The sequence below is a fragment of the Schistocerca americana genome, chromosome 7 (assembly GCF_021461395.2).
Source record: "Schistocerca americana isolate TAMUIC-IGC-003095 chromosome 7, iqSchAmer2.1, whole genome shotgun sequence".
Taxonomy (NCBI): domain Eukaryota; kingdom Metazoa; phylum Arthropoda; class Insecta; order Orthoptera; family Acrididae; genus Schistocerca; species Schistocerca americana.
This window is the reverse complement of record NC_060125.1, coordinates 360,543,180-360,557,851: the sequence shown is the minus strand read 5'-3', so window position 1 is coordinate 360,557,851 and position 14,672 is coordinate 360,543,180. Positions and strand designations below refer to the sequence as shown.

At 42.4% G+C, this 14,672-nt stretch overlaps 1 protein-coding gene across 1 annotated transcript in view; it reads left to right on the top strand.

The window, feature by feature from the left end:
- The window catches only part of LOC124622225 (para-nitrobenzyl esterase-like), a 41,015-nt gene extending 27,123 nt beyond the window's left edge, over positions 1-13,892 (top strand). The window contains exons 8-10 of the mRNA XM_047147878.1: positions 4,872-4,995; positions 9,000-9,120; positions 13,677-13,892. Of these exons, the coding sequence (XP_047003834.1) occupies positions 4,872-4,995; positions 9,000-9,120; positions 13,677-13,827 (396 nt within the window). The 3' untranslated portion in view covers positions 13,828-13,892. The remainder of the gene's footprint in view (positions 1-4,871; positions 4,996-8,999; positions 9,121-13,676) is intronic.
- The last annotated feature ends 780 nt before the right edge of the window (positions 13,893-14,672 follow it).

Genomic DNA, 14,672 nt, shown 5'->3' with positions numbered 1-14,672 from the left:
CTGAGTCTGTCCTTCCGACAATCGTTTCTTTTTGGATGTCTTCACATTTTTCATGCAGCCATTTCATCTTAGCTTCTCTACACTTCCTATTTATTTCATTCCTCAACGACTTGAATCTCTCTATTCCTGAGTTTCCCGGAACATTTTTCTACTTCCTCCTGTCGTCGATCAATTGAAGTATTTCTTCTGTTACCCATGGTTTCGGCGCAGTTACATTCCTTGTACGTTTTCCTTCCCAGATTCTGTTTTGGCCCTTTTTAGGAATATCCATTCCTCTTCAATTGTACTGGCTACTGAACTATTCCTCATTGCTGTATCTGTAGCCTTAGAGAACTTCAAATATATCTCGTCATTTCTTAGTACTTCCGTATGCCACTTCTTTGCGTATTGATTCTTCCTGACTCTTGTCTTAAACTTCAGCCTAGTCTTCATCACTACTATATTGTGGTATGAGTCTATGTCTGCTCCTAGGTACGCCTTACAATCCAGTATCTGATTTCGGAATCTCTGTCTGATATGATGTAATGTAACTGAAATCTTCCCGTATCACCCGACCTTTTCCAAGTATACGTCCTTCTCTTGTGATTCTTGAACGGAGAATTCGCTATTACTAGCCGAAACTTGTTACAAAACTCCATTAGTCTTTCTCCTCTCACATTCCTTTTCCCAAGCCCACATTCTCCTGTAACCTTTTCTTCTACTCCTTCCCCTCGCAGTCCCCTCGTGAAGATCTGAATGGGGGACTATTTCGGAATCTTTTGCCAATGGAGAGATCATCATGACAATTCTTCAATTACAGGCCACATGTCTTGTGGATACTTGTTATGTGTCTTTAATGTAGTGGTTTCCATTGCCTTCTGGATCTACAAGTCGTTGATCATTGCTGATTCTTTCGCCTTTTAGGAGCAGTTTCCCACCCCAAGGACAAGAGAGTTCCCTGAACCTCTGTCCGCTCCTCCGCCCTCTTCGATAAGGCCGTTGGCAGGATGAGGGGTGACTTCTTATGCAGGAAGTCTTTGGTCACCAATGTTGATTATTAATCAAAGTTTAAGCAGCGGCGGGATTTGAACCCGGGACCGTAGGCGTTTAGCTCATGAACCAAAGACGCTACCCCCTCCTTTTTTTGTTCGTTAATGTTCTTTGTATTTGTTCGGGGCGGACGTCCCATGACGCTAGTTCAAGATCACCGTTGATCCATTAACTCAGTTTTTTTGTTACAGAGGGCAGCTAACCCTCTGACCGGGCACGCAGAGCTACCGTGCCCGATTTTTTTTTTTTTTCCGTTGTGTTCGGTCGTTGCGGGAGCTCTCTGACCGTACACAGTGAGCTATTGTACCGTCTGTCCTAGACCATAGGTGCTTCCGTGTGACACCCAATTTTTTGTGTCTTATCTTCGCGGTCGTTACGGGCAATGTATGTTAGAGGCAACAGAATCGCTCTGCTGTCAGTTTCAGATGCCGGTTCTCTATATTTTCTCAATAGTGTTTCTCGAAAAAAATGCCACCTTCCCTCCAGGGATTCCCATTTAATTTCCCGAAGCAGCTCCATCACACTTGCGTGTTGTTCCAAGCTACCAGTAACAAATCTAGCAACCCGTCTCTGTCTTGCCTCTATGTCTTCCTTTAATCCGACCTGGTACGGATCCCAAACAATCTGTGGTCAAGAGTAGGTAGCATTAGCGTCCTGTAATGGATCTCCTTTACAGATGAACCACACTTTCCTAGAATTCTCACAATAACCCGAAGTCGACCATTTGCCTTTCCTACAGCAGACCTGTCATTCATGCTCCATTTCATATCGCTTTGCTGGTCGCGTTCCCCATAACTCGCGTCCAGGTGCCACAAATGCCGCAAAGTAGAAGTTACGTCAACTCAGGTGGGAGACATTCCAGCATCCGCCCTGTAGTCGTGATGTCTCCTCATGCAATCATCACACCTTCGAGCCCTTAGAGCCCTTGAAGGGTCGATCATTCCTGTCGGACGCGCATGTGCAGTAGACAGTTATGGACTTCTTCACATCGCAGGACACTGTGTTTTAGCAAACGGGTCTCTCCAGCCTGGTGCGTCGGTGGGATAATGGCCTCATTGCCCACCGTGATTTTGCCTGATTAGCATACCGATTCTGTGCTGTACTGTCTTCGAATGGAAGCTTTTTGATCGCTCCTTATAATTCTCCAAAGCTGAATTGGATGGCACGATCGGTTCGCCAATAAGCATTACGCATAATCGAGTGGCACGGATTTGACACAAATGATAATTGCTCCGTTGCGATCTTAGGAGTCTGGGAAACAAGTCATTGTAGTTTCATGATGATAATTTATTCATTCATTTGCGGTGAAGTGTGACAGGACAGGAAGCGGTTCATCTACATCTACATCTACATCCATACTCCGCAAGCCGCCTGACGGTGTGTGGCGGAGGGTACCGTGAGTACCTCTATCGGTTCTCCCTTCTATTCCAGTCTCGTATTGTTCGTGGAAAGAAGGATTGTCGGTATGCTTCTGTGTGGGCTCTAATCTCTCTAATTTTATCCTCATGGTCTCTTCGCGAGATGTACGTAGGAGGGAGCAATATACTGCTTGACTCTTCGGTGAAGGTATGTTCTCGAAACATTAACAAAAGCCCGTACCGAGCTACTGAGCGTCTCTCCTGCAGAGTCGTCCACTGGAGTTTATCTGTAATCTCAGTAACGCTTTCACGATTACTAAATGATCCTGTAACGAAGTGCGCTGCTCTCTGTTGGATCTCCTCTATCTCTTCTATCAACCCTATCTGGTACGGATCCCACACTGCTGAGCAGTATTCAAGCAGTGGGCGAACAAGCGTACTGTAACCTACTTCCTTTGTTTTCGGATTGCATTTCCTTAGGATTCTTTCAATGAATCTCAGTCTGGTATCTGCTTTACCAACGATCAACTTTATATGATCATTCCATTTTAAATCACTCCTAATGCGTACTCCCAGATAATTTATGGAATTAACTGCTTCCAGTTGCTGATCTGCTATTTTGTAGCTAAATGATAAGGGATCTATCTTTCTATGAATTCGCAGCACATTACACTCGTCTACATTGAGATTCAATTGCCATTCCCTGCACCATGCGTCAATTCGCTGCAGATCCTCCTGCATTTCAGTACAATGTTCCATTGTTAAAACCTCTCGATATACCACAGCATCATCCGCAAAAAGCCTCAGTGAACTTCCGATGTCATCCACAAGGTCATTTATGTATATTGTGAATAGCAACGGTCCTATGACACTCCCCTGCGGCACACCCGAAATCACTCTTACTTCGGAAGACCTCTCTCCATTGAGAATGACATGCTGCGTTCTGTTATCTAGGAACTCTTCAATCCAATCACACAATTGGTCTGATAGTCCATATGCTCTTACTTTGTTCATTAAACGACTGTGGGGAACTGTATCGAACGCCTTGCGGAAGTCAAGAAACACGGCATCTACCTGTGAACTCGTGTCTATGGCCCTCTGAGTCTCGTGGACGAATAGCGCGAGTTGGGTTTCACACGACCGTCTTTTTCGAAATCCTTGCTGATTCCTACAGAGTAGATTTCTAGTTTCCAGAAAAGTCATTATACTCAAACATAATACGTGTTCCAAAATTCTACAACTGGTCGACGTTAGAGATATAGGTCTATAGTTCTGCACATCTGTTCGACGTCCCTTCTTGAAAACGGGGATGACCTGTGCCCTTTTCCAATCGTTTGGAACGCTACGCTCTTCTAGAGACCTACGGTACACCGCTGCAAGAAGGGGGGCAAGTTCCTTCGCGTACTCTGTGTCGCGGTTGGCGACTCGTGTGTCGTAATCTTCCTCTTTAATTCTGTTGTAGTGAAGGAGTATCGTAGTAGGAGTGTAGAACAATATTCCTGTGTAGAACAACGTTCCTGCTTTCTTTAATCCATAATTTTTAATGTTAGGTATTACAGAAAAGGCGGTGTGTGAGAGAAACTTCCTACACGAGTTACTGTTACTTAGGTGTCTAAAAGTCTTTTGTTACTAGACGCTTAAAATACTCGTGGCTGCCTAACACCCAATGTTTTGTGAACTCTCAGAGTTTTCGTGTTTGAGGTTTTTAGGAAAATAAATAATGCTGCGTCCTGCTAAAGTCATCAATCCTAACCAGTCAAGTTTTATACCAGAACATTCACTTCCTGGGAAGTTAGAACTTTGAAAGCGTCTGATTGTGACGAGGAATAATCTCTTTGTGTAGTCTTTAACGCTTTTCTTGATGGAACAAAAGTTTTCTTGCGAATGATATTTTCATACGCTGAAGAGTCGTTTATACAGACAGGTGATCGGTATTTCAATATAAGTACGAATATCGTTTACCGAACTCCGACAGCACAGCAATGGGCTACCAGGATTTTCTTCTCTATGTTCTCATTACCTATGCAATCGTAACACAACAAACAGCAGTACAGGATTTTGGTGAAGAATGATTGGATCTGTCAAAAGCCGCCACCATTTTAGTAGTTATTAGCCTACGTTATGGTTTTTGGTGGTCCATTTATTAGGCAAAGAAGTTGCCTATCACCGTAGCACACGTTTGAGGATTCGCCATATTTCGCGTCGAGTAACCGGAGGAACGTCCCTCACAGTCATCACAGACTTCAGAATCGCATCAATTCCGTCGCGACTACCATCATGCAGATCACACAATTGCAATCGGAAAACCGTTGTTTCTGTAATCCTGCTATCACAAATGAAAACACATGCCAAAATTTTATGAATTAGTTGGAAGACATGACAAGGTTAGTCCGCTGAAGCGCTGTTCTGTATGATAAACTTGACTGGCGTCTCTAAATACTTCTACAGGTTAAATGTCTATTCTTACAAATTAACTATTTGCAGCTGTTATCCGACATGTACTTCATTCATCCAGCGGACTCGTTCGCTAGGGCGGTGGCGAACTCCAGCAGTATACCTATTCACTTCTATTACTTCGACTACAATGGCACCGGTTCCACGGATTACGGTAAGCGTTCGCCATTAAGCATTGCTTTTGTCTAAAAATAAATGTCCCTGGAAAGAGTGATCGTAAATTTAAATATAATGTTAATAACGTTCATGAAATTATCTAATAATTCTTAGTGTATCCACTAAACTTTTATTTCACAGAGTGTAGTCTTGAATGCCATCTTAATTTCTTTGTTGACTAAAATTCAATAACAGAAGATGTTGTTTGTTTATTTGTTAACACCACTACGTTAATAAATTTCTCGTACATATCTAGTAATATGGTTTATTACACGATATATATATATATATATATATATATATATATATATATATATATATATATATATATATATGTCAGTTTTGTTTCTTCATCACTCATAAATGGAGGCAGCTCGGATTTAACCTACATCAGTCAGCCAATAACCATACGATACAGGTGTTATAATTTATATGTGTAAGCTTCGCGTAAGTCAGTAGAACGGTGTAGCTTACGAGCTGTGGTTACGAAGGAAGAACATATTCCTTTCTTTAATCGACAACAGGCAGCAGAAAATCAGGAAAATGATAAAATTCACTACCCAAACCGTAACAGCACAATGGTCAGTAATATTTCGTATAAAGATGATTGCTTCACAATACGTTCGCCCAAAATTCAAAAAAATAAATTGTTCACGTATGATAATATCTAGATAACGTCAGTGTGAAAATATGCTATTAGTGTGTCCTTTATCAATCTCAATACAGTTAAGAAAATACGTTACTAGTGCTTGCGTTATCACATCTGAACCCAGTGAGACAAGTGATTTATCTCAAATGTATTATCTAACTAAAAGCATGGCACTTTCTGACAGAATAAACACATACTAATCTCAGATTCGCTGACTTCCCCTAGTACTCTGTTAAAAGTTCACTAAAATGCAAACGTCCTAGCTTCCTTCTCCGGGTAATTCTCTGTGAGTTAGGTAACAATAAGGGTTTTTGATTTGAAGGTCGCTGAATGAAATGGCTGCGAATAGTTCGTAGTTTTTGGAAGAAGAAACAACAAAGCAATACTTTTCACTTCGGCTGTTTCTAAGAGCTCAAGAAAAGGTAATCAGGTATATGTTCATCATTACATAAACAAAGTACTTCTCTCACCTTTACGCGGAAGAAAGTGTTTTGTAAACCAGTTTTACAATAATTCTGTGTTTACGCAGGCTAGTTTTGAGAAATGATAATATCTGAACCAGGAGAAAGTGAGCTATAATTGGACAGGTTTAAGGCAGTTTGGACAGTTTAAGTCGAGAAGGTGTGAGTCTAATTTAAGGAGTCGCAAGTTAAAGTAGCCATCTAAGGGTACCACTAAATAACCTCCGTCAGAGTATACATTCTTCTTCATCTACATTTATATTCAGCAAGCCACCTTACAGTGTGTGGCGTAGGGTATTTTGTGTCTCGGTGTCACTCCCTCCTTTCTCTGCACCAGTCGCGTATTGTTTGCGGGAAGAACAGTTGCTTATAAGCCTCCACGTGGGCTCAAATCTCTCTAATTTTATCTTTTCACGAGACATACGTAGGAAGAGGCAATATGTTGGCCAACTGTTCTAGAAACGAACGCTCTCGGGACTTCAACCGTAGACCATACCCTGGTACAGAACGCCTTTGTTGCAGCGTCTGCCATATCGTACAAAATGAAATTGTAAAGAAACGTGATGCTCTTCTTTGGGTCTTCCCTATTTCCTGAATCAGTCCTATCCCAGACTGATGAGCAATATTCAAATACTGGCCGGACGAGTGGTTCGTAAGCTATTTTCTATGTTGATGAACTACAGTTCCTGAGGATTCTTCCAATGACTCTGTCTGTCATCTGCCTTCGTAGTGAATAATGTTATATGGCCGTCACATTACAAATCACTCTGTACGCACACTCAAAGGTATTTTATGGGAGTAACTGGTTCCAGTGATGGTTCTTCAATCGTCTGATCATACAACGAAGGATGTTTCTGTCTATGTATTCGCAATGTGCTATATTTGCTTACACTGTAAGTCAGTTGCCACTTCAACAAGCATCGATTCTTTGCAGGTCTTCCGGCGTTTCGCCACAATTTTCTAGCGTTTAGAAATCTCCGTATACATGGACATCGTCCACACACAAAAAGCCTCAAGGGCAGCACACACACACACACACACACACACACACACACACACACACACATGCAATAAAAGTAACACAGAACAGTGAATAGTAATATGTTACACAAGTTTGGTCACGATGGTTACAGCAACTGTATAATGCAGGTTTAGCTTATCTGTCCAACGTTGACTACAGTTCCATGAACACAAACGAAATAATGCCCTATGAACTGATGTCAAAGAAAACTAATCTTCTGTCTTGATTTACAGTCTCTCCATACACGACAACTCTATTCACCGTTCTGTTTCGCAAACTCTTCTTGTGCGGTATATCAGTACATCACACTTCTCTCCGTTTACAATGAGTTACTGCGTTCTGTTTTCTAGAAGTTCTTCAGTCCAGCCACACTATTGGTGTGTTATTTAGTACAGTAGTGTTTTGTTCAATTGGTGGCTGTGCGGAACTGTATCGAACGCCTTCTGGAAATCAAGCAACACGTCATCTACTGTGCCTATATATACCCCATTCTGGGTCTCGTGCATGAAAAGAGCGAACTGAGTTTCAAACGATCATTGTTTTCGGAACCCATGTTGATGGCATCAGAGGAGATTTCCGGTCTCCAGAAATGTCATAATACGAGACGTAAAAGATATTTCAAGATTTTACTACAGACGAACATCAGAGATATAGGACTGTCTTTCGACGATCTTTCTTGAAAACGAGAATGACCTATGTTTTCTTTCTTTTTTTTTTTTTCAAACATTATGAAAGCTTCGCTCCTGTAAACATCTGCGGTACACAGATTCTAGCAGAGAGGCAAGTTTTTTCGCATACTCTGTGTAGAATCGAACTCTGTTGATACGATTACAGTTGCATTTCTATCCCTGTGTCACCTATTTCGATATCAAGTCATTTTTTGTTCGTCCGACAGCTTAAAGGAGGAACTACAGTGCGATCCTCCCCTGTGAAACCTGTTTCGAGAAAGACATATCTCGGCTTTTTCTGTCGTCCTCTGTTTCAGAGCCGTTATGGCCAGAATGTCTGGACAGATGGCGTCGGTCCGTCATCCGAGATTACACAGCATTCTGATTCTGTATGTTTCTCATTAAAGATTACTGAATCTTTTCATGACAATAAATGCGCCGTCGCCACTTGTATCCATCCTACCTTATCAGTAGGCGTTCCAATCAAAATGCAATATTTTGCTGTTATTTACTTCTAGTTTCAGGAGCTATTGAGCTGAGTGTGTGATAATTCTCCTACTTGTTGACTCTCGCTAACTTCAGAACTATGTGGATGATGTTTTTCCGAAAGTTTGATGTTATATCGCCGATCTCATACATTCTACACTTCTCCAATCGTTTTACAGACTCTGATGGAATGTTATCTTACCTGATCTTAAGTCTTCCAAATTTCTTTTAAATTCTGCTTCTACTACTGGATCCCCTATCTCTTCTACATCAGCTCCCATTTCTTCTTTTATCACGTCATCAGACATCTCCACCCCATAGTGGTCTTCAGTATACTCTTTCAACTAATCCGCTCTCTCCACCGTATTTAGCTGTGGAATTCCCATCGCATTCTTAATGTTACCGCCCTCCCAGATAGATTGAGAAATTAGTCTCGACGCTTCTACAATATGTAAACAGTTCGTACTCACGCTTCTATGCTACACTCAATGCACTACCTAGCGTAGTTACAAAGAAGTTTGTGAAACTTATAAAAGTTGCGTTCAGTATTCCTTTTTCAAACAATTAGAGCTGCATACTATTGTTGCCCTTTAAATGTCAGTCGACTATCAAATCGTCCCCACTTTTCCTTGCAATGCCAAAGAAAAAGAAAAAAAATTAATAGAATAAATCAATAGCATATTTCCTAGCGCCTCAACTACTTTAATCTATTTACAGGTATGGTACACGCTGGTGAAACAATCTACTTGTTTGCGCAATCAGACGCAGACCCTAATTCCAACGATGGGAAAGTGTCAAATCAGTTGACAACACTGTGGACCAATCTCCCCAAGTACGGGTAAGTATGTCATTAAAATTTGTCCTTGCTTACATTCAGAAGCCAATTACTGCTTGAAAAGAGTGTTAATGAGGCACACTTGAAATTTATCACCAACAAATGGATATAAACCGCATGAAACAAGAGCACCCAGAATACAAGGTCAGATTGCGAGGTGCCAGGATGAAGAAGAGTTTGTACCTCTTTAATTCTGGCAAATTTTGCATGAGAACTAGACATACACACGACCCCCTCCTTACCTACCACCTAATTAATTATGTGCACAATGGTAACGAAAGTAATTGATAGTGGACCCTGTTAGTTGGCAAAATTAAGAGTGCACACTCACAAAAATTTAATAAAAATAGCAACCTATTCAGTAAAAAAAGGGAATTTTATCATAATAAACGACAGGAAATGGGATTCTGCATCTATTACGATATGATATGCGGATTAAGTATTACAATGAGATTTATTGTAAATCAGAACATATAGGTACTTGATTGTCGATACAAACAACAGGTTAAACAATAGGGTATACTGAACTGTTATGAGAATAAGACTTGGCTCGAGAACAAGGGGCTCCTACTCTCTTGTGATGCAATAGATTGACGATAAAGACTGGAGATCCTAATGAGTCAAATATTACTCCCCGGATCTCAAATGCGAACATATGGAAAACAAAAGGGTGGAACTGTAGCAATGCGAGCGCGCATGATAGGTCCTACAATGTCGGAGTCGCAAAATACTGTACCAGTCCTGAAACCAGAAGCACGTCGTCGGTAGGCAGCGTTCTGACGACGTAGGCGCCGACTTCTGCTGTGCAGAAACTCTGTTTCAACCCGTGGCCTCGAATGCTGTCTGAGGCTTCTAAGTTCTGCTCGCGTGGCCGAAGCAGAGAAATTCATTGATACACGAGGATGTGTCTCCAGGATGAGATCCAGCAAAACCGCTTAAACTCGCCCTGTCGGTACAAGTGCGAAAACTCAGAGTAAGAATCTGGATCTTAATTCGTAGAATGAAACTGGAGTATGTCCGAAGTATGCTCCACAACGATTACGAAAAAGTGCGACCAAGTCGCAACACAGTCCGATTCCGACGAAGATCAGATCCCGAGAGCCTTGCACCCGTACAACGCTAGAGAGAAGCCAACGTTACTCAATTCCCTAGTAGCACCCTCGAAAAGCCGCGAATCAGCATTCAGCGCTGATTCCAAAATTCCACCGCACTATCTCAGAACATTATACGCGCCAATAGCGACCGTTCCCTTCAATTTCGTACAAGGCTTTACGACATCAAAAAATGTTCAGATGTGTGTGAAATCTTATGGGACTTAACTGCTAAGGTCATCAGTCCCTAAGCTTACACACTACTTAACCTAAATTATCCTAAGGACAGACACACACACCTATGCCCGAGGGAGGACGCGAACCTCCGCCGGGACCAGCCGCACAGTCCATGACTGCAGTGCCTAAGACCGCTCAGTTGGTCTCAGTTTAAGTTGACCAATCATGCCTCTGTTATTGAGCTGAGGGCACTGAACTTGCCGTTTGACTGGCTGTGAAAACAGCATGCCAAGACCACCGGCCATTAGGTGCCAGACAGCCGCATTTGGCAGGGCACCGTCCACAAGAATTCTCAGAATCATGAAATCAATGCATTCAGTTGGCACCAGCAGTCCTCGTTCCAGACGCACTGGAACGGTAAATACATAAACTGTGGCGACACTCAGACGGCTCACAGGATATTTCGTCCTCCACATAACAGTGGACATTCGACTGAGGTCAGTCGCACCGTCAGGTGCTCAAGCCCAATGAGTACGACCCTCTCCATATTCGCGGAAGTGCAGACTCCCCACGAAAATGCAGTGTGCCGCGTCCTCTAGTGCTCGCCTCGCAACAAGCCACACGGGGAAGTAACAGAGAAAACTAAAAGCAAGACCACATACAGCTCCCAACACGTGAAAAGTAATTTGAGCTATCAGTAAAAAAATATTGTCATCAGAATAACCTTATTCAGCCCGTTTCCACCATGAAATGACATAAAAAATTTAAAAAACTTATAAAGTGAGAGGCGGCATGGAACCTCTCAAAATGTCAATGTAACTTAATATACATGCTTACCTATGGCGGTTGGGTAAATGATAACAGCGGCAGTTCTCTGTGACAGATAGAACTGCCATCAGAGAGCAGAGTTTAGTGCTGTTACCAGACGTGGTAAGGCATATAAGTGGCGTGAATGGCGTCGGTTGTTAAATAGTCACTGCGAGGGAAACAGAGATACCGTGTACCGGTACGAGACAGCGTTATCAACATCTGACAGAGTTTTAAAGAGGCCTCGTGGTGGGTCTTCATTTCGTGGCTGGCCATTTCATGCATTATCCGAATTTGTGCGCCATTCGGATGTGACAGTGGGCACATCTGGCCATGCAATCCGAGAATAAATAATTGAATCCCTGAAATATTCTGTAACATTCTGAATCATTGGTCAGAGACAAGCTCCAGGATATAAACGAGCAGTTAAGACAATTGTTGGCGAGGTTTCCTCAGAAGAGGATATGACGGTATTATGACTTCCTTCTCGGCTCAATCAGTGCATACGTCTGCACCATGGAGGGAGCATCGTTATGCCCATACAGTCTACATCTACATATATAATCCGCTAGCCACCAAGCCGTGTGTGGCGGAGGGCACAATTCGCGCCAAAGCCATATGTCCCCCCCCCCCTCCTCCCCTCTCCGCCCCTCCCCTCTGTTCCTCTCGCGGATCGTACGAGGGAAAAACGACTGTCTGAACGCCTGTGTACGAGCTCTTATTTCCGTTATCTTTGAATGATGATCATTACGCAATTTGAAAGTTGGTGGTAGTAATATATGCTCTACATCTTCGGTGAAGATTGGATTTCGGAATTTAGTGAGCAGCCCCTTCTGTTTAGCGCGTCGTCTATCTGCAAGTGTGTCCCACTTCGAACTTTCTATGAGATTTGTAACGCTCTCGCGATGGCTAAATGTACCAGTCACGAATCTTGCCGCTCTTCTTTGGACCTTTTCAATTTTTTGAATCAGACCCAACTGGTAAGGGTCCCATACAGACGAACAACACTCTAAGACTGGACGAACTAACGTATCGTAAGCTACTTCCTTTGTTGAAGGACTGCATCGCTTCAGGATTCTACCAATAAACCGCAGTCTAGAGTTCGCCTTGCCCGTTACCTGTGTAATCTGATCATTCCATTTGAGATCATTTCGAATAGTTACACCCAGATACTTGACTGATGTTACCGATTCCAAAGACTGATCATTTATTTTGTACTCATACATTAATGGAGATTTTCGCCTTGTTATACGCAGTAGGTTACACTTACTAATATTGAGAGATAACTGCCAGTCATTACACCACGCATTTATTTTCTGCAGATCCTCATTGATTTGTTCACAACTTTCTGTGATACTAATTTCCTGTAGAATACAGCATCATCGGCAAACAGTCTAAGGCTGCTGTCAATACCATCAACCAGATTGTTTATGTAAATCGTAAAAAGCAGAGGACCTATTACGCTGCCCTGGGGCACACCTAAAGTTACTCTTGTTTCTGTTGAAGTTACCCGGTCAGGACGACATACTGCTCCCTGTCTGTTCTGTTCTTTTTAAATGTGACTCGATATTGTAATCATCGCAATAACACCAAAGACCCTTTCAATATATAAGGATTGAGGATGTTCTCTGCATAATCGGTGTAAAAAAGGAACGTATGAAAATCAGTGGCAAGAAGAGGTGACAGGATGATAGAACATGTGTTAAGAGATCAGGGCATAACCGCCAAGGACTAGAGAGAGCTGTAGACAGTAAACGCAGTTTAGCAAGACAGATATTAGAATACATCCAGCAAATAATTGGGGACAATGGGTGCATGATGAGGTCCGCATGCAACCAGTCGGAAGACTGATGACCCAAAAAAAGTTCTCTTAGACTGTAAAATTGCATTTCGTTTGTTCTTTCTCTTCTGGCGCCTTCACATTTGTCAAGCAGCATAATTTTAGTACTTGCATACGTATGCCACTTTGCGAGGCCTCGGTTGAATCTCCTGAACGTGGAACTGGTAGTCTAAAACAGTTTATAAAGAACAGGAAATCGAACATTTCATCGAATGACTTCTGACGGTCTGCTCATCCGATGAATACGACACTTTACTGTGTGTCTGTCCCAGCGTTCTCCTCTCAATGCTGGAGCACTACCACCGCCCTCCTCTCAGGCATCACTTAGTTGATATGTGCAGAGAACGCTTACTGATCGCATGGCCGTTGGCTGGTATGTAGCAGGGACAAAGACAACCATGTATTATCTTTGGTGTGAACGTTTTTACATTCTTGCGAGCTTTGGAAGATTTTGTCATTTCTTCCAAATTTGTGAAAAATAGGATTTTCTTATTTAATTTTCTCACACACCAAGTTAATCGAGTCATTTCACATACGCATAAAAATTAATTTTTATGTTGCAGTTCACTAATATAAGCGTTATTGTAGTTTCTATTGAGACGGATAAGCATATTGTATCACAAGACTGTCAATTTATTTTCCAGGGATCCTGCGCCCTCTGGAAATCCAATGGTCTGGGAAGAGTTGACGGCCAGTGCTACCAATTATCTTGATATGAAACTGGAATTTGTGACACGTCAAGACATGCTCAAGGAACGGATGGACTTCTGGAGAGAAATATTAACTTCACAATGAATGACGTGCTGTGATACATTATGTTATGTACTGTTCAACGCAAAATAAAAGATGCTTCTATTTAATATGTCATGAAAACATCAGTATCCTACTAAATGCAGCATACCGTGTCTGCTCACCACACTTCCGCCAAGTACTCGGCGGAATGTTTGTGATCATTATTTCTGGATTTGGTCTTTAACATTGCATTCGACAACAGTACCATTTACATCATGATTTCGGCACAACTCGGCAAGCTGAAGATGTTCTACGAACAAAACCAATCGTAACACAATAAATGTGTGGTACTACAGCTGCAGCTATTGTCATTAACCATAAAAATTAGTATTAGTTCAGCTGAGGTGCTCAACTTGACAATATCTATTGCATTTCATATTCTGTAACACAATTCCTGTAAAGGACTTTTAAAATGTGGCTGCTACTGTCAGTAATTTGTTACTCGTAATCCTACACTATGTGATAAGTACATTGTGTCCTCAGAGACTTTCACAGTGGTACGTAACAACAAAATGGTTCAAATGGCTCTGAGCACTATGGGACTTAACTTCTGAGGTCATCAGTCCCCTAGAACTTAGAACTAGTTAAACCTAACTAACCTAAGGACATCACACACATCCATGCCCGAGGCAGGATTCGAACCTGCGACCGTAGCGGTCGCGCGGTTCCAGACTGTAGCGCCTAGAACCGCTCGGCCACTTCGGCCGATTGGTGGTGGCGTCAACGGTCGGCGCCACGTTTGAAACTGCCCTTCCTGCTTCCCCCTAAGCTTCAAAGCCTCCGTCTTTTCTTTCGCTCGATAAACGAAGCCCGCTCACAAGCCTTATCAACTCTGTACCCCTTGTCTC